Genomic DNA, 24,209 nt, shown 5'->3' with positions numbered 1-24,209 from the left:
CCTACCCAGAATGCATAGCGCAATTCAGGTGAAGCTGAGCGACCAATTATAAGACACTTGAAGCTCACTTGAAAGCCGAGCCGACCAATAGAAAGCGAATAAGTAGGCGGTGACAGGCGATTTGAACTGGAGGTGGGAAAAAAAAAACTGTAGTGTTTCCACTAAGCGGTTGGGGGCGGGGGAGGGAGGACGGAGCGGTGTTTTCCTGAAAATGGCATAGTGGCCGATTTGCCTGGCGAAGGAGCGATTGAGCGTCCTTGTGAATCTGCTCCCTTTTATAAGGGGATTGGTGGAAGACGCTGTTCTCAGAGTTCGTTGGATCTTGTGATAATCCTTCCTTTTCCAGCAGCCGTGAGATCGAAGATCTGGGGAAGATCGCATGATCTGGGGAAGAAGTTCAGTGACGGCCTAGAATTCAGTTACCATTTCCAGATCTCGTCGGTCGCCGAAACAGTTCACGGATTGCTTTCTGAACACAATACTCTCCGTTCTTGTTGAGAGCCCGAGTCGGTACTGAAACTAGCTGTTGTAGTATGGGAAAAGCGGGGTGGCTGTTCGGACAGACAGACAGACTTGAAGTTTACTCGGGAATAGGCGTGGTTAATATTAATGTTATAATTAATAATAGCTGAACATCATGTTTCAAGTACTCAAAATCTGTCAGATCTACTTATGAAATAAAGCGATTGTATGCTTTTTAGTAGATCTTAACGTTTACGGATGTTCATAGAGAAAAACTGGGATCGCTAGAAGGTCGAAAACGACTTTGATCACATATAATCAAATGCTATTTTTGGGGGTCGGGTTGTCTAAAAATTCAAAGTTTATTTGAAAAAGGTGTTAGATAGACTTGTCCATTAGGCCAACAATCTGGAAGACAGTTGAGGCATTCGAAACTCCACAATTAACAAAAATCTGACTACTATATACTCATTTTTCATTTTGCTTTTTTTCTGAGCCTTTGTTTTTTTTATAAAATGTTACAAGCAAGTTAGGAAATTACCTTGGGGCAGCATCATTCTTTTTTTTTCTTTTTTTTTCTTTGTACTTGTATCACTTTCTTGATGCTGAAGCACACGAGGATGAAAAAGCAATATGGCATCTCTACATTCTTTTTCTTACATAGCTTGTTTAAAAAATGTTGGAATTATAATTTTTCATTACATGATGCTATTTTCCTAAGCTTTTGTTTCTGACCTAATTATTCCAATCTGTCCCTTAAATTAAAAAGGGGTAAAGTGACAGGAATTAGGATTACTAGGAAATAGCTTGATGTACATGACCTGAATCTTTAAGGTGAATGTGAAGAAGCTCCTTACTACAAAGTCATCAGAAGTGATTGCTCTTTTCAGAGAAGACAGTTCTTATTAAAACCCACATTTATAGTCTTGCAACAAATGAATGCATTGATTAGCCACTACAATCAATCAATGAATGTCTTTTGCCCTTAATCCCTTGTGACTGAGCTGAGTTGTAAATTTGTTGCCTTAGTAGCATTAAAGCAAGCAAATTTATTGTCCTTTCTCTTGGGCATTGAACTTCAAGAAGGTTGTTGAGACTTTGGAAAGAATTCTGAGAAAAGCTATGTGGCTGGATATTATTTACTCATTCTGTATTTTGAAATGGAATTGCACTCATTTCTGAATAAGTGGCAGGAGTCTGTCTGTCTGACTATCCATATCTATCTATCTATCTATCTATCTATCTATCTATCTATCTATCTATCTATCTATCTATCTATCTATCTATCTATCTATCTATCTTGTATAGATTTGTGTTGTACTATCCAGTTGGAGAGACCTTTCAAGAACTCTTCATAGTTTCTCAGGTTTAAGAAAGGTATGAATCTGATATCAACATGTTCCCATCTTGTCCCTGACACAGCATTCTCTAATAATGGTGCTCATACCAGCTGAAGAAGGCAATGTAACAGTAGTGGTCCGAGTGCGGCCACAGACTCCACGAGAGCAAGAAGGAAACCGCCAAAGCACAGTGCAGGTGCTCAGTGACAGCATGTTAGTATTTGACCCCGAAGAATCAAACCTGCTGGGCTTCCAAATTCATGAGTCTGTTTCCCAGAAGAAAGGCAAGAATATGAAGTTTATTTTTGATCGGGTGTTTGGAGAAATGGCTACCCAAGCAGAAGTCTTTGAGAACACAACTAAAGAGATTCTGAATGGTGTGCTAAGTGGCCACAATTGCTCTGGTAAGGAATCTATTTTCCCCACCTCACAGTATGACAGCAGCACAACAAAAAAATAGCATGTTGCCTAACATAAAAAATAAGAAAAAGGAAACAACTTTCTACTAATACTCATTGAACTAAATTTTAAGCTTCCATTAATCATATCAGATTGTGTCAGTCTGATAACTTTGGCCTGGCAGCCTATAAATGATGGAGATTTTAATCTAACACAGGTAAGATATAAATCTAGTAAAAAAAATAATGTCAGTTGGTTTCAGTTTAATATTGAAAATATAGCCAGTTCTCTTTCAAGCCTCTTTTCAATACTGAGCAAAGGTATTTTTTGTAACACTTGTAATTAACACCTTGCACTTTAGAAAAGAATATTTGTAATTCTTAGGATCTTTAGTGTTCTCTGAGCTTGATGGTTTTCTTGCAGATAACTAGATAACATCAATGCTAGAAAGTAGTAGGGTTTGCTCTTATTTTAGTGGCTTACCCTGCCAATGTTAGTGGGAGTGTTCTTGGTGATTCCTTGGTTAGGCTGTTGTTATTGTTATCTTGTTTGTCTCTGCTAATAATTGCTTGATTGGGTTATTGTTTACTTGATTGGTATTAATTTGGGTCATATGGATATTGATTGCTGGTGAGGATGTGTTTTGGTCTTTTTGTTTTCTCTTGGTCTTTTTGATTGTCTCTTTTGAGGAGTATATAGATGTGCCTATTGATAACTGATTTGTCCAAGTGCCAGGTCTCCAGGAATTATTTGGCATTTTTGAACTTGGCTTGATCTAGGAAACTCAGTTTCTCAGTTGAAACTTGTTGAGTCTGTCCATGTGTTGTGATATTAAGGAGTTTTCATCATGTCTTCTGACTGCTAGTTGGTATTCATGGATGTAGTCTTCTACCTATTGGTTTTACATATTAGTAGTGTCTGTTACAGTCCTTACCCTGTAGATTATAAATGACTCCTGTTTTTTTCTTCTGGGGCTACTGGGTATTTTGGTTTACTTACGATGTTTTGGAGAGTTCCTTGTACTTAATTAGAAGAAATGCTAGCCAAAAGGTCATAAGCACAATTATGCTTTATTTCTTCCATCTCCAGGTAGATGCTGAGAATGTGTACATTTGTTACACAATATAGCAGATGTTTCCTTAGGAATAAAACACAACTGTTAAAAAAATTAATTTAAAAACATAGTTACAATCCATTGCCCATTTATGTAAGAAGAATTAATTTTAGGTACCATAACTCATGGATCTTTCTTGTTTTGGTTCTTAAAGTTGATTACTTCTGCTCTTGAAAGTTTGTTCAGCAATATTGTCAAAACTTCTGTGATTGCTAGGAGTTGAAAACTACTTGACAGCACATAATCAAAATTAGGATCTAAAATCCAGATTCTTGGTGATTGAGTTTGTAGAGGAAACCTAATTAAGTTGGGTGAAAAATAGTTTGCTGAAAATAGATTGAAGGAAAGAAAGGGGAATGCATATGTGCTCTTTCAGGTATTTTGGTCTCAGGGCCTGGGTGGTTTTAGCCTCTTGATTCTGAAGCATCTTAGGATAATATGGGTTATATTTGGGAAATGTCTCTGAATGATGGCCTTCCTTCTTTTTCAGTATTTGCATATGGTGCAACAGGAGCTGGTAAAACATATACCATGCTGGGATCAGAGAAGGAACCTGGTATCATGTACCTCACCATGAAGGAGCTGTATAAAAAAATAGAGGTTAAAAAGGAAGAGAAATTCTGTGAAGTGTTCATCTCCTATCAAGAGGTATTGTTCATTTCTAGGAACTTCTTCCAGAGAAACCTTGTTCTATTTTGTTACATTTTCTGGAAGTGTTCATGCCGTCTATAAACTAGTATTCTTGTTTAACAAGTCTAGATATGCACCAGTGGCATATTTGTGCACATAATCATTTTTTCAATGTGGGTTTTGATCAAAAGTGTTGCTTTTATTGGGGAAATGATCAATGGGTAGATGAATACTGCATTAGATACAGTGTTGTATCTGAAATACTGGTGGAAACAGGGGAGTGTTGGAAATATCAAGGCTGCACAATTATTTTATTTTTATTTGAAGACTGGAGGATAAGGTATTAGAATAGCATGCTGGCCCTGAATATGCTGCCAATTCTTCAGAATCTGTTTTTTTCCTTCTGAGTTAATGCAATATAATAATGTGCGTGATGTCAGGGCCAGGAAAATATTTCAGTTGTCATTTCTGCCATTTAACTTTTATTTAGGAGAGTTATCAGAATCATTCATTTTAAATTATTTAATTGTATGTATTTGGGGTGATAAAACTTTTTATTTAATTTTTGTATAGCTACAAACCATACTTATGAAGATAAACACAGATAAACAATCTATCATCATAGGATCACATAAAAAGACCTTATGTTTATGTAAAATGATTTACTTCGCCTTGCCCAACAAAAGTGAGAGCTGAGAGACCATCTGGAATAATATGGTATATAGTATGAAAAGCCAAAATATGTAGGAATAATTGGTGGAAAGTAGGAGTCATCATCTTAAATGAATAGAAATCCTTCTATCAATGCAAAGGGTAGCCATTTTTGAAGAAGTGGTTTGACAAGTGAAATTTTTTGAAGTACATAAATTTATATAGTTAAATGTAGCTGTCTGGTTATCTGGTGATCCCTTTCTAATCATCTAAACATTGATTGGATTAATTAACTACTTTTTTGTGTGCTGTTCTATACTAAATGACAACTATATAGGTTTTTGTAGAGATTGCTCAAAGAAGAGGTGGTTTAAAAACTGGCCCTTTTTGTTTGTGCTCTTAATTCAGAGTCTGACATGCTTTTGCATCTCTGCACAGTTATAGCTACAATCCTAAGCAAATCCATGAGTAAATCCAATTGAAAGATTGCATTTTATACACATGCTAAAATCGGAAGCGGCCATTTTTAGTCAAAGCCTATTAGGGTTCATCGTCTATTTAAGGAAAAGTTTCAAAAAATAAAAATAAATTTAGCTGCTATGCTATTAGATAAAATATAGAATAGAATTCCATTATATAGAATGCCCATTGAAATTACTCACTTCTAGGTTTGCAGTGTCAATATATAAGCAAAAATTTGTTAGAATATAGTCATTTGGGGATGTTGTTTAGTTTTAGTTTACTTTATTGTCATTGCACCTCGTACAACTATATTAAATACCATCTTCAATGTACATTATGACTATGAAAATAAACACACACACATCCTTCACATTCTATATATTGAATTGAAAACCTCTGATACTGCATTAATATTGTATTGTACTTTTTACTCAGTAAGTAATCAATTTTAGGTTTTTAGGTGCCTGTCTGAATTTTCCTCAGTGCTCATATCAACTATCTAGATTCCCCAAACACTAATCACCTAATTTATTTTTCATGGATTTAAGAAGCACAATTGGGTGGAATAATAATTGCCAAGTTTCTAGTTCTTTGGATTTGGAAAAGAATGTGCCCTTGGCTTCTGCTGAAAATCTGAATATCCAAAAAGTCAGTTTTTGTCTTTAAAAAAAAAAAACAGATTGACTCCTGATTTTTGCTTCTAGGTATATAATGAGCAGATTTATGACCTTTTGGAACCAAAGGGTCCACTAGCTATTCGGGAAGATCCGGAGAAAGGTGTCTTGGTGCAAGGTCTTTCAGTTCATAAGGTGAGTGTGATATTTACACTGTATGAACTTCAAGAATGACATGCATTTCATGAGTGAATAGTCATCCTCAAGTATTCATATAATGTTGATATAGTTTCAGCCCTGTATACATTGCTATACAGACCACAGTGATTTGTTGCTTGCTCAGAGAGCTTTACTCCACATTGTAGTTAAGGAATGGTCATGAAAAAAGGGCCAGACAGAATTAGATGGAAGTAAAGAAGTAGATAAGTAAAGCTGAAAGGAGGAGGGAAATGAGCAAAAGTTTGAAGAAGGAGTTTCTGAATAGGAATTGGCAGAGAAAAGTGAAGGAGCTAGGTTGGACTTAATGTTAATTTTCACATGGCTGACTAGAGCTAGTCAGCCAGAAAGTGTTGCTGTAATTTTTTACATGTGAAATTTGGTGCTGAATAATAAACTCAATAGTCCAGTTGCTGCAGATTTGATTTTTCTTTAGCTCTCATTGGCTAAGCTATTAGGTCTTCCTATGAATTAAGATTTTGATGCTTCTTAGACTTTATTCTTTCAAATGACAAGTTGCAGCAATATACAGCTTGCTATATTGCGCCCAACAAAATGTAATCAGAATTACTTTGAATATTTGTCATGTATTGGTCATGTAAGGAAGTCTCTGGGCTGCTTCCAAAAACAACTCTCTCTATATATATCCTTCTGTGGATGTAACTATGTATCTCTTTGTAAAGGGTGTAGCTGCAAAGAGTGTCTTAGCAAATCTTTCTTGCCCTTCATCCCTTTAGCCAAAATCTGCTGTGCAGGTTCTAGAAATGCTGAAGCAAGGAAATCTGAACCGTACACAGCACCCCACAGACATTAATGCCACTTCTTCACGATCTCATGCAATCTTCCAGGTACGTATAGCAGGATTCATCAGAAATGCTTAATAGCTTCTTATGAGACTTTGTAATTAGGGGAAAAATCTTCATTAGTATTATTAACCCATCAGTCACATTTTCTCCTTCAAGAACATTACCATAGGATCTCCCAGCATATGAATTCTTTGAGGCATCAGACTGGCTATTATTGGAAGTAGAGTGCTGGATAAAATGGGTTCTTAATCATGTACTTCTACTCCCTCCTTTTTCTATTGAAAGAGGGGGGGAGGGATTTTTTTTTTTTTATGTATACCCTTTACTTATTTTATGGGACTCAATATTTGATTAGCCAAAGGTAGGATAGTGAATATCTACTTTCCTTTCAGCTAATGACAAAGGTAATTACATTGATTGGTTGTGCTTGAAAATGATAGAGCACCTCTGAATTTTTTATAATGCCTTGCCTTTCTGCTGAAGCAGAGGCATATATTTTTTAGAAATTGAGACTTGGGTGATCCACTTCCTCTTTCCAAAAAGATTAGCTTTAAAGTACAGAAATATGAGAAATACTTGTCATCTACCTAATGTTTTCTGTGGGAGTCTGATATATTGGAGTGGCCCCTGAATGGAAAATATCAAATCTAGAAAAACCATAAAACCCATAGTCAGGCAGTAGTTTTATTACTAGGAATGAACACGTCCATTATATAGAGAATTATTTTTCAAGTTCTGCAGAACTGAATAGTACAGAATATATAAGAGTGAAGCAAAGAGGAAAGACAAATCAGAACAAAAATTCTGCCTAGTCAGCCAGATCCGCCGAATCAACTCTGGCGATCAATGGGGTGACAGATGTCACGGCCAGATCGCCCCTCACATTCATAGAAGGGAAGAAGAAAGATAAATCAGAGCAAAAATGAGGAAAGATGTTATAGCAATGCATTCAAATAGTGATTTAGTCCAATTTGAACAGATAGGCTTCTCTTGAGATTTGCCTGCTCCTTAGAAACCCAGCACTCTGGTATCTATACCAAACTCTTGTCATTTTTTGCAGATCTGCGTGAAGCAACAAAACCTTGTAGTTGGCATGCATCAGGATCAGCTAATGGCAAAAATGAGCCTGGTTGATTTGGCTGGCTCTGAACGTGCCTCTGCTGCTAACACTAACGGAGAACGACTCCGTGAGGGTGCCAACATCAATCGATCCTTATTGGCTCTTATCAATGTTATTAATGTCCTGGCAGATGCCAAGGTAAATTATCTCTTTCTCCTCATCTGCTGCTATTTTGTCTACACAGCATTTATAGTATAGAGACTCCATTGCTCTATATTCTTGATTCTAAGTTTACACCTAATTATTCTCTCAAATCAGGTCAAACTTTTATTATAGCCTCATATAACCAGCTATAAGATGGAGAGGAATGGGATAGTGGAACAGTGGAGCTTTAATCACAACATTACAGCAATCATTTTGACTTTTTAACTATGCTCTGCAATCATGTCTGACAGCAAGATACATTGAAAAAGCACCTCTCCTTGCCATATTTCCTCAATATAGATACCCTTCCGATATTTCCATTATTAGATTCACATTCCCTGAATATATGAATAAATGTGCAACAGCTATATTCTTTGAGGGGTGGATATAATCCACTTTTATGAAATAATGTTGCTAAACTAACATCTGTAATCCTTGATAGTTTCTTGTCTTATAAATTGATAAAGATAGGACAAGAATCTTAAGCTTCAACCCTGGGAAGGATTTTTCTCCTCCAGAATGGCAGATGATACTGTAATATTATAATGGCATGGAAGAGCCAGGTTAGTGTAGTGGTTAAAATGCTCTTCTAGAACCAGGGAGATTCTGAGTTTTAATCCTGGCTTAGACATGAAAGTTGGTTGGATGACTCGGCCTATCACTTTCTCAGCCCAACTCAAAAGTATTATGTTTGTTCACCACCAATAATAAAGGCAGGATTAAAATCTAATAAATAAATAATCTTCTAAAATAAACAGAACAGTGTATATTTCAAATATACAATTCATGTACTCATTGGCCTTAGATGCAATAGGAATTTATGGAGGAATAGTATTTGTAATGGCAGAAGAATTATATGAAACAGTTTCCTTATATAATGTCTAAATCCTACACTAATTTCATTGATACACAGAGTAAAAAAACCCACATTCCATACCGGGACAGCAAGCTAACACGCCTCCTAAAGGATTCTATTGGTGGAAACTGCTGGACCATCATGATTGCAGCTATTAGCCCCTCCGTACTTTCCTATGAGGATACATACAACACCCTCAAATATGCAAACCGGGCTAAAGAAATCAAACTTTCAGTAGGTACCAAAAGTTGCGTTTGTAGCTTAATACTTTGCTTGATAATTATTATTTTTACTTTTGCCTCTGGATGAATCTCTTACCCATTCTATTATGTCGTTCAGTGTATCTGCTATGAATTCTTGAAAAGCTCAGAGTAATGTAAATTTTCAATTTATGGATCTCAGGAAATAGTAGTTTATATTTCCCATAATTCTACAATTCTAGGTTAAAATAACTCTTAGGAATATGTCTAAAGCATTTCCTCTCTGTAGCGCCCAGTACAGGGAGTCCTCGAATTATGACAATTCATTTAGTGACCATTCTAAGTTACAATGGCATTGAAAAAAGTGACATGACTATTTTTAACAGTTACAAACTTGGTAGCATCCCTGTGATCATGTGCTTCGTGGCAACTTGTTTATATTTATGACCATTGCTGTACCCCAAGATCATGTGTTGCATCTTTTGCAATCTTTTTACAAGCAAAGTCAATGGAGAAGCCAGATTCACTTAACAACTAGGTTACTAAATTATCTACTGCAGTGATTCATTTAACAACTGTGCAAGAAAGATTGTAAAATGTGGCAAAGCTCACTTAAATGTCTCACTTAACAATAGAAATTTTGGAGTGAATTGTGGTTGTAAGTCAAGGACTACCTATAATTCTGTTTGAGAAATCAGAAATTCCACTGGGGATTTCCTATATATTTTAAAGCTTTATTCTAAAGCATGAGGGCTAAAGCTTCTACTATAAGGGCTTAGAATTTATTATCTATATTTTCCATAAAATACTTAAATTTATATTTTACTAGTAATTTATCAGAATATATTGAACTAAGTATATAAATGCAATGTCATTAGATGTAACCTGATGGCAAAAACAACGCGAGCCGCCACTACCACCTCCTCCTCCCCTCCTCCCGAGCGGACTGAAAGCAGCTGCGGCTGAGGAAACGAAGCCACCTCGGCTCGCGTTGTTTTCTGAGATCTAGAGCCTAGAGCTCAGAAAATAACGCGAGCCGCTGCCACCACCTCCTCCTCCTCCTCCTCCTCCTGAGCGGACTGAAAGCAGCTGGGGCTGAGGAAACGAAGCCACCTCGGCTTGCGTTGTTTTCTGAGATTGCGAGCCTAGAGCTCAGAAAATAACGCGAGACGCTGCCGCCACCTCCTCCTCCTCCTCCCGAGCGGACTGAAAGCAGCTGGGGCTGAGGAAACGAAGCCACCTCGGCTCGCGTTGTTTTCTGAGCCTAGAGCCAGGGCGCTTTCATTGCACGGCGGAGCTTCTTGTTTCAGGAAACACCGGGCGTCGTTGCTGCCCCCTGAGGGGAGGGCAATTCTGGGCTGCGCGATTGGGGGACTTCGTGGCTTTGGGTGGGTGGGTGGGAGCGAGGACGGACGGAGTCCGCGAAGCGGGGCTTGCCTGCCCTTGCTGGCTGCCTCTGCTTCCTTAGGGGCGGGGAAGGGGGCTCATCTGGACCAAGGGTGAGTCTCCCCCTCAGTTTCCCCTGAAGGATCTTCCGTCGCTTTTGCCTTCTCCCTATGTCTTCCCTCTGTTAAAATCCCCCCCCCCACACACACACACTTATTTTCAGGCGGATAGATTTCGTGTCTAAGCATTCTCACATGACGGTGGGACTTCCCCCCCGCCTCCTAAAAACAGTTAAATAAAGAAAAAACAATACATCCTCATGCAAGAACTTTTCTGCTTCCGATTACCCCCATGCTTACAAGTTGCAAAGGAAACACGGAAGCAGGGAAGCGGCTGCCCAGCTCCAGAGCTCCACACCATTTTTTTTTTCAGAGGGAATCGGACTCGAGTATAAGCCGAGGGGGTTTTTTTCAGCACAAAATATGTGCTGAAAAACTCGGCTTATACTCGAGTATATATGGTAATTAAAATAAATATTACATTAGGATTAATGTATATTTTAAGAGGAATTCTAGGGATAATTGCTATCAGTTGTTTTACACAGATAGACAAAAGAAGGAAAAAATATGTTAGACCAAAATCATTCAAATATACTGGGCAAATTTAATTTACTGTCTCTTTAACCTATAAATTTTCCAATTTTATAATTGGGCTATTGACATCTATACACTGGGTGAGAACTTTTCTGGCTATTATCATTTTGTGGCCTGTGGAGAGATCAAATTTGTAATTTCTCTGAAATCTTAACAAATTTTAGGGTACATAAACAGAGATTTCATTTCCAGCCCTGAATGCTGCTCAACATATTTAGTTCTTAACTAGTAAGCAACTTTGATCCAGACTCACATGGAAAAAAACAAAATTTGGAAGAGCTGGCATCTAAAAATAGCAGGGAAAATGTTCTATTGGAATGTCTGGGACAAACAAGCAACACATTTCTTAAATCAGTTGATTTGTAATGGTTTTTTAAATATTTTAATTTTTTTATGATAATTTACCTGTGATATCAAGGAATGTGCTCTAGACATTAGTTTTGTTACACATTTTTGAAAAACATTTGTGTTCTAAACCTGAGAGTAAATAATGCTTCAGGTACGATCTAGATTTAATGTTAACCTTAAACATTTAATTAATTCTATTGATACTACATGGAACTTTAAACTGATTTTTCCCCTTTCTTTCCCTTTTAATCTTTTCTCACCATATAAAAACTACTACATTATTTTCTGATGGTATTATAGTAATTGTATTCAGGCTAAAAATCTGTGTTTTATAGATATGAAAGTAATGACATTTGGAGCCTAGATTTGTTCCTATATTTTCTGTAAATGTACAGTACGGATGGTTCTAAGTCACTTCTTTTTTTCTCCCAATGAAAATTACTGAATGTGGTCAAGGGGCCATCTGCTTCAACAATCTTTTCAGTGTTGTACATCATGTTTATAGAATATATACTGTGTTTCCCAGAAAATAAGACTCCTGTTTTAGCTCGAAAATAAGCACGAGGCCTTATTTTCAGGGATGTCTTATTTTTTTCATCTACAGTAGGCAGTGAGTGCGGGGGCCAATGGGCATGGGAGCGCCCCTAACCCTCTGTCCCAAAATCTACTTGCCTGCACCTGCAAGAGGCCAATCTCAGCGCACTCCGGCCTCCCTGCCTGCTGGCCCTGATGCTGCTAGGACACTGGAGCTTGGGTCTTGCTCAGACTACTGTTATGATTAGGCACAAGGCCGTGTGACACATCGGGATCGCCTCTCTCTCCCCCATGTCTCTGCCTGTCTGCTGAGTGTGCTGCATCTGCTACTGCTGGCCTCGCAGGGTTCTTCCCCTCCTGGCTGTGCTACTTTCAGCAGCCCTACTGGGCTGCTCCTGTCTGGCGTAGGGCAACTTTTGGGGTGGAAAGGAGGAGGGAGCAACCTCTCCTCCCCCCTCCATCTGTCCTGCTGCAGGGCTGCCACGGAGCTCCTGCCCACCGAAGCAGTAGCTCACCCAACCCACTTTCCACCAGCGTGTACGTATGCAGTTAAACCGAATGGGTTTGCTTTGTTCTCATATAAATCATCCCCAAGGAAAGGAGGATCGGCAAGAAAATGGGGGAGGGAGCATTTTTGGGATGTGCATGTGTGCAGGGTTGGCGGGCTAATGAGCAGAGAGGGTGGGGGATCTGGTTTAGGTGAGTAGGGTGGAGCAGGGAGGCAGGATTGCGGGCACTCCTCGATTCTTGTTAGCCACCTCGATCATCATGGTTTGATTTTGCTAGAGATGTGGAAGAGAGAGAAAGATCGGAAGTGTCTGCACAATGGGCAGGTAGAGTGAGGAAAACTGAGAAAGTGATCTACAAGTGGTGATGGGGATTTTCCCACCGATTCTCCTTTCTTTGGGAATGATTTATTCGAGAACAAAGCAAACCTATTTGGTCTAACTGCATATCTCCAGGCCAGCAGAAAATGGGTTGGGTGAGCTACTGCTTCGGCGAGCAGGAGCTCTGTGGCAATCCTGCAGCAGAACAGACAGATGAAGGAGGGAAGGGAGATTGCCCCATTCTCCTTTGTGCCCCAAATATTGCCCAGCACCAGGCAGCAGCAGATGGATGGAGGAGGAAGGGGCGATTTCCTCATCCCTCCATCCTGCTACAGCGCCACCATGGAGCTCCTGCCCACCGAGGCCATAGGGCAGCCAAGACCAGGGCAGCCAGGATGGTGAAGAACCTTCACAAGGCCAGCAGCAGCAGGTGCAGCCAGGCAGAGGTGGAGGGGAGCAGGCAATCCCAATGAGCTGTATGGTTTCTGCCTCAGCACCAGCCTGAGCAAGACCCAAGCTCCAGGCCTGACAGAGCGCAAACAGTGGTCACTGCCTGCTCCAGAGCCATAAGGTGACCTGCAGAAGGGAGGGGCCCTTGACTGCGAGGTTGCCTGGCACTATGGGCAGAGCCAGGGTTGGCAAGAGTGTGATGGAAACACCTCCAGGCACCCGGAGAGGCAGCTCCAGGCTCTTGCTGGCTCAGATGATCTGCAGGGCTGAGGCTCAGTAAGGTGAATGGGGAGGTGAAGGAACTGCCACACCTCAGGGATCACTGCCTTATGTTTTTGAGGGCTCACAATAGTTGGGCTGCCTCCTGTGCTGGCTACAGCTACCCCCTTCTCTGGGGCTTATTTTTGGGGTAGGCTGTATTTTCAGGGAAACCCTTTGTGAGGGATTGATAGAAATTTATGCTGTTTCAGACTTCAGAATCTCAAATTTTGTATTTGAACAAAATTTGTAAATATTGAATGATATAAATTTTTGATATTCTTTTTGTACCAAAAGTGAGACAAATTCTGTTCATGGGCATTTGGCAATCTTCCATTTTCTTGGATATATTTTTTACAAATTTAATTAATTTTATTTCTCATGTAGGTTGTTATATTTAATAGGTTCTATTTCTTTCTCCAATATGCTGAAATTCATTAGATCAACTTTGGAAGCATGGGCAATGAGTGACTTAAGCCTGGCATATTTTGGCTTGCTGATATATTTATGAATCTCTGCTGTTCTACAACATTTTCTACTTTATTGAAAATGTAGGGTGGGAGTTCCAGTTTGTGATACAGTATTAATCCCTGTGTCTAAGCCTTCTTGCAGTCCTCCTAATAAAATTTTTGCTTTCTATTCTTTGCCCTGGTATACAGATTAAACCTAATGTGGTAAGCCTGAACCATTCTAGCAGCAAATATGCAGCTGTTTGTGAGCAACTAAAGGCAGAGGTAAGGAGCTCTGATATTATGTCTCAAGCCCAAAAGATTTTTATTGAGGTTAGAAGTCAATGAAAGGTTTGTCTGACCTAATGCACATTTAAGACAATTTTAGCTGTTGATGCATCCATCAGAAATTTTGGGGATATTGACTGTTTGGAAAAATGTCACTTGGTAATCCATATCTAGCATCTCCAGACTGGGCTGAGAAGGATTCCTATTGCCAAATGCTTTGGCGAATAGCAGCGTAGGGCATACTGTAATAAGTAACTGCTGTACTTTTGAAGAAGACTTTTCAGGGTAGAGAATTCTGCTCATGTTGGCAATATAAGGTAAAGATGCAATCTTTCTGTTAATGTAGTGTTCTAAGAGTGCTGTAGTAAATATCAGCACAAGGCTGTCTGGTTTGGTAGAATATTTGATTCTTGTTGCTGATATCCAAGTTAATGCCTGAATTACCTACCAGCTACTTGCAACTCCCAACTGGGTTTAGCTTAAGGAGAGAAGGCATGAGAACAAACTTTATTCATCAACCTTTATCACACAGGATTATTTCAGTTAGGGCAACATGTTTGTAATGTGGATAATTTGTCTTAGATAATTCCTGCTTCACCCAAAATAAGCATACCATTTTGTCCCTTTCAGGTGGCAGACTTAAGAGGGAGGCTCCAAGCTTATGAAGAAAAAATGCCAGAACTTAAGTCCTTCCCTGTTTTGGCTCCTTGTACTTCTGAACAGATGGAGCTCTTCAGGTGGTCCACTACCTCTAAGGCAGAGTTCCCCAACCTTTCCAGTTTTGCAAACTGGCGGGGTGTGTGTGTGTGTGGAGGGATGGTTTTATGCAAGCAGTGAGCAAGTGCACCTGTGTACACACTCACCCACTGCTTGTGCAAGTAGGGATGTGTGCATAGATGCTCACCTATCATTTCCAAGGCCCAGTTCCAAAAGGCTCAAAGTCCAGTAGTAGGTTGCAGCCCAAAAGTTGGCGACCCCTGCTTTAAGGGGAGAAAAGGTAGTAGGTGGGCAATGTGTCAGTAAATATGATCACTTCTGTGTGAGTCAATACCTTATATATTTATCTTCTGAATTCCAAACCGGAATGTCAAACACTTTATCTTTTCTTTTTACTTCACTTAAAAAGAAACAAATATCCTATTCCTATTCAGGGACAAATTCTTACATTCCAATCATAGCAATAAAAGCGATTTTAAAAAAATAACCTCGATTTTAAGTATTGTGAAATCTACTTTGAGAAATATTGTTCATACTTTCAGTAATTAACTTCCTGATTCTTTGGCATAAAGAAAGAAGTACAAATAAATACTTAATGTCATCCAAAGTGGGAATAGAAAGAGATAATAGATATTAAGCATGAATTGAAACCGAGAAGGAAGATTTTTTTTCCTACTATGCATTTTTTTTTCTAGCATGTTATGTTCCAGACATTTTTGGCATGCCATTGCCTCTTAGATTCTCCCCGATTTGCAATATGGAGGTAATAATTTTGACTAAACCTGCAGAGATGTTTTCAGTGCTTTGTGAAGATTGGAAGTGCTTTGAAAACTGTATTGCTGTAGAAATATTAAGCAATAAACTGTTATAATAGGATAGTACTTGAACCTTATTTAATAGGTTGAGGGACACTCACCTTCCCAACATAAATATCTGTGTTATCTCACACTTTATTAATAAATTTGGGGTTGTATTTCATTAGCAAACCATCAACTGAACAAATTTGTGCCTTAAAGAGGGGAATGAGCAAATTGGATTGGCATGTTTTTGATTCTGTTGAAGTTAATATTAAATAATTTTTCATCCTTGCTTTTGACATAGGTCAAAAGAGACTACTTTGGATTATGGAGTGTTGCAAAAGGATGATTGCACAGAAATGGGACCTTCCCAACTTTTGAAACAAAATTGTTCTAGAAAAAGCCTTACAAAGGAGGTAAGAGCATAAGAACTATGAGAGGAGGCTAAGTCAGAGTCCAGCACATAGATAATTTATCTCAAAGTTTTTGAGAGGGTTACGTAGCATTACATTTTTATTTCAACCAAGCAAATTTAAGTGTGCCTAGTGTGTAAATGAATCTTATGAATATTTCTAAACTAACACCCAACAGTAATTGCTCCTTACTTCCTCACCCTGAAGAGATGAGAACTCACATTAATTCACATGGAAGGAAAATCTGAAATGCTGAGTTTGATTAGGTTTCTGCATTTCTCAGGAAAGAAGAAACAGTGAGTGTCAATAGCGGGGCATTAATTGAGTATACAATATAGCATTTATCATAGTGAAGGCTTTTTTCAGGTTAAATTGGCTTATCAATTGTTTCACCTGAGTGCAGTTGCTAAAGTCCTTGTTTCACAAATCTGCCTCTGCAAATAGATTGCACCACATAGTATTTAAGGGATAAAATAAAATTACTGTATTACAATGAGTACAAATAGGTAGCCATTTTGTTTAGTGGAAAGAAGTAGGATTCATCACAGTTTGGTCTTCCTTAGCTAATATTTCCCCAAGCCTATATTTCCCCCAGTTTCTTCTATTGAGAGAGAAATGGCAAAAAGGAAAGAAAAAGCTGGCTGTTTCCACTTCTAATTTTAATCTTGCCTAGCGGTCATTATAAACAGGATAATGTGTTCTCAACAACAACAGAAACTTCTACTTCCCTTCAAGTTATGCTAGACTATATAACCCTTTGGCTTTTGTATTTAGTGTCATGGAGAAACCCAGCCACCACCTTAGTTGTTGAATGAACCTAGCCATTATGTTTTATTTATTTGATTTATTTATACATAGCACATGATATTAATAAAAACAATGGTATGCTATTAAAGAAAATTCAGCCCATTTTGTGATCCAATATTTGAATTAAATTTTTAATATCCCCATAACATAACCATGGTATCAGCAAAATACACCTTAGGCTTTTCCTTGCCAGCACTAGTTCTTCTTTTCTTTCTCCCCTTTCATAAAGATATATCTGTTCCCAGCGAAGTTGACTTATTTTCTTCATAAAACCTATATTACAGTGTTTTTCAGCACCATTGATCCACAAATATTCCAAGCTCCTTTCTATGTGTGCTTGCCATCAGGCAAACTTCTTTGGCATCAAAGGCATTTCTCATGTTAACATGAAAGAAAGATAAAATTGGCAAATATTTGTTGTTTTCTTCATGAGTGCAAATGAAATCAGCCTTCTTCCTTTTTCTAAGTTCTCTGCAGCCATCAGAAATCTTAAAAGAAGATTGTGGTTCTTAATGTGAAATGTGTTTTGGAGATGGTTAAAAAAATAAGTTTTGCAATATTTTTTAACCTTTTCTAAATTGCCAGTCAGATAAGAAAGAAAGTATGCTACTTGATTTTTTTTTCTTTTGCCAAAGTATCATTTTTAAAATAGCAAATGGATTTATGAATATCTGATTAGTCATCTAGTGGGCTTTTTTTTCCTCTTGGGGGTTTAATGGGCACTCTGACATCATAGCAGCTCAGCCAATTGATGTCTGAGAACTTGTAAATAAGAATTACAGTTTTATAATTTATAATTATAGATCCTGCAATCTTGTAACACTTTTTCTTGATAAATTCAGGATTCAGGAAGAAAATTTGAGTGCTGTTGCCCAAAGTTTTCAAATCCAATTAAACATCAGGAAAAAATGGAAACTCAGTTGCAGAGCATGGACAAACAACAGTTAAAGAGGTGAGTTGGTATATTTCAATTCAAAACAAGGGATGGACTTTTTTTTTTTACCTGGCACTTTTGTACATATGTAGCACATTATTGGAATCAAAGAAACATTGCAGATTTTTTTTATTTTCCATATCTTGCCTTTTTCCAGAGGTTGAAAGGAAACTGAGACCATCCCAGTCCATTCCCTTGCATGCATTTATTTACACTTTAACTAGTTCTCCTATTGCCAATCTCATAGAACTGTTTTATTGCAGGCTTGTAATAGCTACTCTGCTGGTAGCCGAAAGACAATACAATCGGTTGAAAGTCACCAATCTACTTACTCCTGAAATGATAGCACAGTTTGAAGAGCTGACTTCCATACTTCATAAAGAGTCCCATGGAGCCCTGAAACTTTCAGTTTGGGATGAGCATGATGAAGAACCGGATGTGCAACAATTGATGAATCATGATGATTCTTTGGGTAAAGTTCAGAGAAGGGTGAATGTTGAAAGTGCAGACTAATTCAGGTATAGTGAATGCCAACAATATTTGTTAATTACTATTTGTTTTTCTATCATAGCTATTCTCCCTACCAATCTTACTGAAACCAAGCATGCCAGTCCTAAGGTTAATCCTGGAATTCAACCTGCTGAACCAGATGCTGAGCTGATTCCACATGCTGTCTCGAAGACCCCTCACTACTCAACAAAGAAGAGGAGGAAGGCATCGCAGTCTGAAAGAAGCATTTCATCTAGCCAAAGGGAGCGTGCAAAGCGCCGTCGGAAGGCTTGTCTTTCATCCCAGAAAGTGAATTCTCTGAAGGAATGGTCTGATTTTGCCCAAGTAGGCTGTACCAGCACCCCTCTTGGAGTGAAAACAAAATATTCCAGACCAGTGGATTATCATACTCCATTATATTGCCCATCAACAGTTACTAAGAGTTGCATGCCCCTGGCTCCCTCAACCATTCAGAATTGCTCTCCTCCACAAAACTTAAACATAACTTTTGACCTCTTTGAGAAATCCTGTCCTCCAGTGTTGAAGATCAATACTGTGGAATGCCCCGCTTGGGAAAGTGTCCAGCATGTCTCCAATCATCAGGGTGTGCCACTTATACCTAGGTAGGACCTTCAGAAAGGCAACTGTTTCTAATTATCTTATTTGCAGGGATTTAACCCAGTAGTTCTTGGATTCCAGTGGCCTTTAATAGGGATGGGCAGTATGTTGTCCAACTGTGGTCTCAAACAAATGGCTTTTGTGAAATTCAAAGAATTCCACCAAGAAGTTATAACTGATTTTCAGCAACATTTGCTAAATTTTATGGGTGGTGGTACATTGAGCAAAAACTCAGATGACAAGTGTGATATCCTGAATAATATTCAGATGCAGGCTAGTATGTTGTTAGTCACAAAGTCGTGTCTGATCCATTGCAACCACATGGACAATGTTCTTCCAGGCCTTCCTGTCCTCTACCATCCCCAGAGTCCATTTAAGCTCACTCCAACTGCTTCAGTGACTCCATCCAGCCACCTCATTCTTGGCCATCCCCTTCTTCTATTGCCCTCAATGTTTCCCAGCATTAGGCTCTTCTCCAGTGAGTCCCTCCTTCTCATTAGGTGGCCAAAGTATTTGAGTTTCATCTTCAAGATCTGGCCTTCTAAAGAGCAGTCAGGGTTGATCCCCTTTAGGATTGACTGGTTTGATCGCCTTCCAATCCAAGGGATTCGCAGGAGTCTTCTCCAGTACCATAAGTTTCAAAGGCCTCAATTCTTTGGTGCTCAGCCTTCCTTATGGTCCAACTTTCACTTTTAGTCCAGCTATATTAGTCATTTCCTAATCCACATTGTTTTCTTCGGATCTGTTGAAGGGGTGAACAAACTGTGAGTAAATGGGAATCTCTACATTATATGAAATCTACAAATAATATTTGCCTTGTTCTGTATCTAGACAAGAAGAGGCAAGATTTATGGGTTTTGTTTCCTTTTGTTGTTTTGCAATGATAAACTGGTTTGGAAACCAATATGTAGTTAGTATGGCTGTAACCAAATTTGGATGGGGCTGGTTCCAGACATCCTATTGTTCTAGACCCATGCCAGACTAACATAGTTGCACCTTTCCTTTGTAAATTGTGATCTTACCTAAAGCTGTTGAAAGATAAAAGATTATGGATAACACTGACACTTCCAGCCAACTTGTTCCCAACTGTTGAATAGTTTGCCTAGGGGTTAAAGAGTATAATTTGCTATAGAGATCAGTAAGTTTGTGAGGTACTTTAACTTCTACATGAACAACACGGGTTCCCATTGGTTTTCCACATAGGTTTTGTGGTATGACTCTGTAAAATCTTTGAAAGATAGGATATATAATCTGGCATGTATGTAAATGCTGATTTAGTTTCTAGTGCTCTCAGTAAAGCATCTCAGCCTGAAAAATCATGTAGCTAATTTTAAAAATCTTTTCCGTTGTATGGATTAAATATAATCATATGTATAATGCATAGATTCAAAAACTAATCCCAATAAAAAATATAGTTTTGTTTAAATGCTACTAGTTTCTTGGGAAAGCATCTTTTATAATATTTTGGTACATTTGAATATAGTTGAGATACGTTTTCAATTCTTTTCACCTAAGATAAGCTTCATCCTTGTCAGTTTCCTGAAATTATGTCCTTAGCATATTCCAGTTTTTTAAAAAAATGTGTTTTGCACATCAAATCAAACCTTTATGCTGTCATATACCAGCAAAAAATTCCTATATTTGTCCTGTTATCTTAATTAATTGTGACTTGTGTTTTATTTGCTGGTCTATAATTGAATAAAAATTTGACTTGAATAGGTTTTCATTTTCTGATGAAATCTTATTATTATGCTATGCTGTCTGGGAAACAGATTTCTTTAATAGAGAGTCACCAAATCCACCTGTGTGATTACCTTCTTTTGTGGATTTATTTCAGGGCCTCCATGCCTGTGTTTACTATGAAAGGCTCCTCTATCCCAAGAGCAACTTCGTTGGCTTCCAAAGCATCGTTACAGAAGAGGAGACATACCACAATGTAAAGGCATTCTCAACTTTTGAGATAAGTTTCGTTAATGTGGAAATTAGGCCTAGGTAACTTTTGGTGGCAGGGCAAGGGTGCCTTTGAGTCAGTGCTGACTAGTGCCTGCAGTTTTCAGGTTTTTCAGAAGTGATTTGCCATTGGCAGCTTTCCAAGGCTTAGACTGAGAGGGTGACTAGTCTGAAGTCACTCAGTTGATTGTGTGCCAGGTTTAGTATTATATGCTTTAACCACTACAACAAACATGCTCTCTAGGTTGATGTTTACAAAGAATAGAATGGACTGTGATTACAGCCTTGGGGGAAGGTGATTCCTTGTTTATTATTGAGGAGATAGCAGCTGCTTTTTTGTTAAGCTTACGGCAATCAGTTTTCCATGGGTGCCAGAAATGACATCACTTTTTGCACCAATCTGAAGTGATATACTTCATTTCAGTCCACAACCTCATTCTTTGCATTCTTGATGTGGTTAAAAAGTAATATAAAACTTTGTCTCTGGGGGTATCACATAAAATAACATCTGTTTACAGGTAGTCCTCAAATTACAGTCGTTTGTTTGCTGACCGTTTGAAGTTGCAATAGCGTTGAAAACAGTGACTGATGACCATTTTTCATACTTATGATGGTTGCAGAATCCACATGATCACATGATCAAAATTCAGACACTTGGCAACTGATATTTATTACTGTTGCAGTGTCTGGGGGGTCATCATAAGATCACTTTTTTGAATAAGGAAAGTTAATGGGGAAGCCAGATTCACGTAACAATCATGTCACTAGCCTAACAATTGCAGTGATTCACTTAACAGCTGGGGCAAGAAAAGTTGTAAAAAGGACCATTGTCTTGCTTAGTAGTGTAAATTTGGGGCTCAGTTGTGGTTGTAAGTTGATGACTACCTGTATCTGTTTTTCAGTCTTTTGCTTAAGGGTACATGGAATGTATAGTCCATTCTAATAGATTCTTGGTATGGGAAGCTGTACAAAAATTGATTACATATATTCTAAATGTGTGTAAGAGTAGGCAAATTATTTGGTTGTTGGATTGGGAACTATGTCAAAAAGCTAGGGAAGTTATAGAATATTTTTGGGTGCTCTCAGTTATATTGAACTTCAACTTCCATCATCCCTAGCTTCCAAAATATGGCTATAATAAAACTATATTCTCTCCCTTTCCAGTTCTACCTCTCATTTGCCAAGCAGCCGCATTGGTAGGCTCCAGGGTCGTTCTGTAAAGTCTTCACAGGTTGTGAATGCACCAGGTAAATTTGCTGTAGGAAGTTAATGGGCGTAAACTCCCATATTATAATTTCAGTGGTTTTCGGGTGGAATTTCAGTTGGTAGTGGAAAATAAGAGAAAATGGAATTAATGAAAAAATTTCTTATTTTAAAGGGCTCTTGTTCTATTCTCAAATGAGTATTGTGGAAGCATTGGAGCTGATTTATATTTTCTGTGCATTCATATTTGCAAAAGCATAGAAACTATTGTTAAAATGATAATAAAATCCACATCATGGGTGTAATAAACTGTTTCTGCAATTTCTCATATTTTCTCAAGCCAAGCTTCTCTCCCCCACCCCCCTTTCTTTCAGCTTCAATACTCTTCAGGCTGTATACATTTTTAATCTAGTACTTGGCTGTTACATCAGTTTTTAAGCACATACAGGAATCTCAATAATAGTGCCAACAATATCTTATGAATTGAATGTTTATGCGTATACTGTGTTGAGTACTTATTAGTTGGCCCCTTCACTAGTTCAAGAAACATTCTAGTTTTATGTGAGGTTGTTTTGTTATTTGTTAAAGGAGTAAGTGCTTTAAAATGGTAGTTGTCATTGCTGGAACAGAAGTAAAGAGAATAATCCCTAGTTATTATCATTTATAGTTTTACTCATGAACTCTCATCTTAATATTTTCCCCCCTCTGCCCAGGACGTCCATCTGGCATCCCTGCATGGAAATGGCGCTAGAGATTTGTTCGTTCCTAGGAACCAGCATTCTATTGTAGGCTCACTCCATGAAGTTTCTTTCAAGCTTCTACTTGAACATTTTAACATTCTGACATCTTATCTCTTCAGCTTCCTCTATTTTTATTTAATTGTATCTGAATCTGTATATCCACATCTACTTTTTTAATAGCAAGTGTACATTGAATTAACATGACAGCTGAGTTGCCATAAATTATTAGGAAACAACAGCAAACCTAAAGTGTAAAGTTTGGTTCAATATTATACAGTATCTTCCATTGTAATAATAATAAGGTGCTCAGCATGTATCTGTTGGATAAAAAGAGCACAATTTTCAAAACTAGCTCATTCTGGACCAAAATTAATGATTTTATACCAAAGTGAATGATTCTTCATTTATTCAGATTCTCTGATTAGTTTTTATTATTAATAATACCTCCCCCATGGTGCAATGAGAATAAGTTTGTAAAAGAATGAACTGAACGAACTAGGCTGCCAGGACCACTCTGTAACATTGTACTGTGGATATCCCTGATATTGTATGCCATACAAAAAAAAAATTAAAAATCCATTCTGTTAACCTTGCTATTTGTCTTCCTTTTGCACCAGAATCCAAGTATGGAAGGGCAGGTAGTAAAAAAAAAGAAACTCTTTCATGGCTCGTGGAGAAACTGGAGTCCCAGCCCAGATGACAGCCCTATTTTCAGGAGGGAAGACAGATTATATTCAGTTATTCTTTAAAATAAATGTGGATATTTCCTATCTATGAAACTTTCCGTGTAAAATTTGCTGGAGTCCATTAAAGGCACAGGTGACACTGTGAATTAGTTAGAATGAATTAGCTGACCAGTCAAGCCCCTTTTTAACATATGTGTCAGTGCAGTTATTTTAGAGTTAGAGCTAATTGAGAGCCATGTTTTATGCTTCCCTAAAAGTCCCTTGTGTGCGTGCAGAAAAGAGAAGAACAAAGAACATGGAATATTTCACAAGGGTTACGTTAGAGGGGATAGTGCTCTCTGAGACAGTGACAGCACATCTCACAGAATTTTTCTCATTCTCACTCTCTTCTTATTAAATACAAATCAAGCAACTAAAGTTGTAAGGAGATAAAATAGAAGAAGCTAAAGGACAGTAATCAGTGTTCCCATTTTATAATCAAATCAGATCTTTTTGCAAACTCTCCCAGGCAACAAAGGCAGATGAATAAAGCAAAATGGAATTGATTTGAAAGAAAGTTTATGTCTACAATGAAGAAAACTGATTCTGATCATTTGAGATACTACTGTGTTCATCATGTGGCTCAGTTAAATATTCTTTAAATATGAT

At 38.1% G+C, this 24,209-nt stretch overlaps 1 protein-coding gene across 2 annotated transcripts; it reads left to right on the top strand.

The window, feature by feature from the left end:
- The first annotated feature begins 118 nt into the window (after positions 1-118).
- KIF18B (kinesin family member 18B) lies at positions 119-23,591 on the top strand. Of its 2 annotated transcripts, none has more exons than XM_026718267.2 (16): positions 119-510; positions 1,885-2,206; positions 3,806-3,963; positions 5,763-5,867; positions 6,626-6,736; positions 7,755-7,952; positions 8,872-9,048; positions 14,130-14,204; positions 14,838-14,944; positions 16,026-16,137; positions 17,784-17,893; positions 18,139-18,347; positions 18,447-18,987; positions 20,820-20,918; positions 22,097-22,179; positions 22,849-23,463. In XM_026718267.2, exons 2-16 carry the CDS (start codon positions 1,897-1,899, stop codon positions 22,884-22,886), a joined length of 2,433 nt encoding a protein of 810 aa, XP_026574052.1. In that variant the 5' UTR covers positions 119-510; positions 1,885-1,896; the 3' UTR covers positions 22,887-23,463. The 2 variants fall into 2 exon arrangements, with proteins under 2 accessions (XP_026574052.1, XP_087772785.1); XM_087916659.1 differs by lacking the exon at positions 22,849-23,463 and adding an exon at positions 23,493-23,591 and having other exon boundaries at positions 187-510.
- Positions 23,592-24,209: the final 618 nt, after the last annotated feature.

The sequence above is a fragment of the Pseudonaja textilis genome, chromosome Z (assembly GCF_049901715.1).
Source record: "Pseudonaja textilis isolate UNSWEBS1 chromosome Z, rPseTex1.2, whole genome shotgun sequence".
NCBI classification, from domain to species: domain Eukaryota; kingdom Metazoa; phylum Chordata; class Lepidosauria; order Squamata; family Elapidae; genus Pseudonaja; species Pseudonaja textilis.
This window is presented reverse-complemented; position numbering and strand designations above follow the sequence as displayed.

Bases quoted from the DNA above. Each gene is read 5' to 3' on its own strand.
- KIF18B (XM_087916659.1), top strand. From the start codon at position 1,897: ATGGTGCTCATACCAGCTGAAGAAGGCAATGTAACAGTAGTGGTCCGA. The intron at 14,945-16,025 runs GTGGTCCACTAC...CTTTTGACATAG, and splicing joins GAACAGATGGAGCTCTTCAG to GTCAAAAGAGACTACTTTGG. The intron at 17,894-18,138 runs GTGAGTTGGTAT...GTTTTATTGCAG, and splicing joins GACAAACAACAGTTAAAGAG to GCTTGTAATAGCTACTCTGC.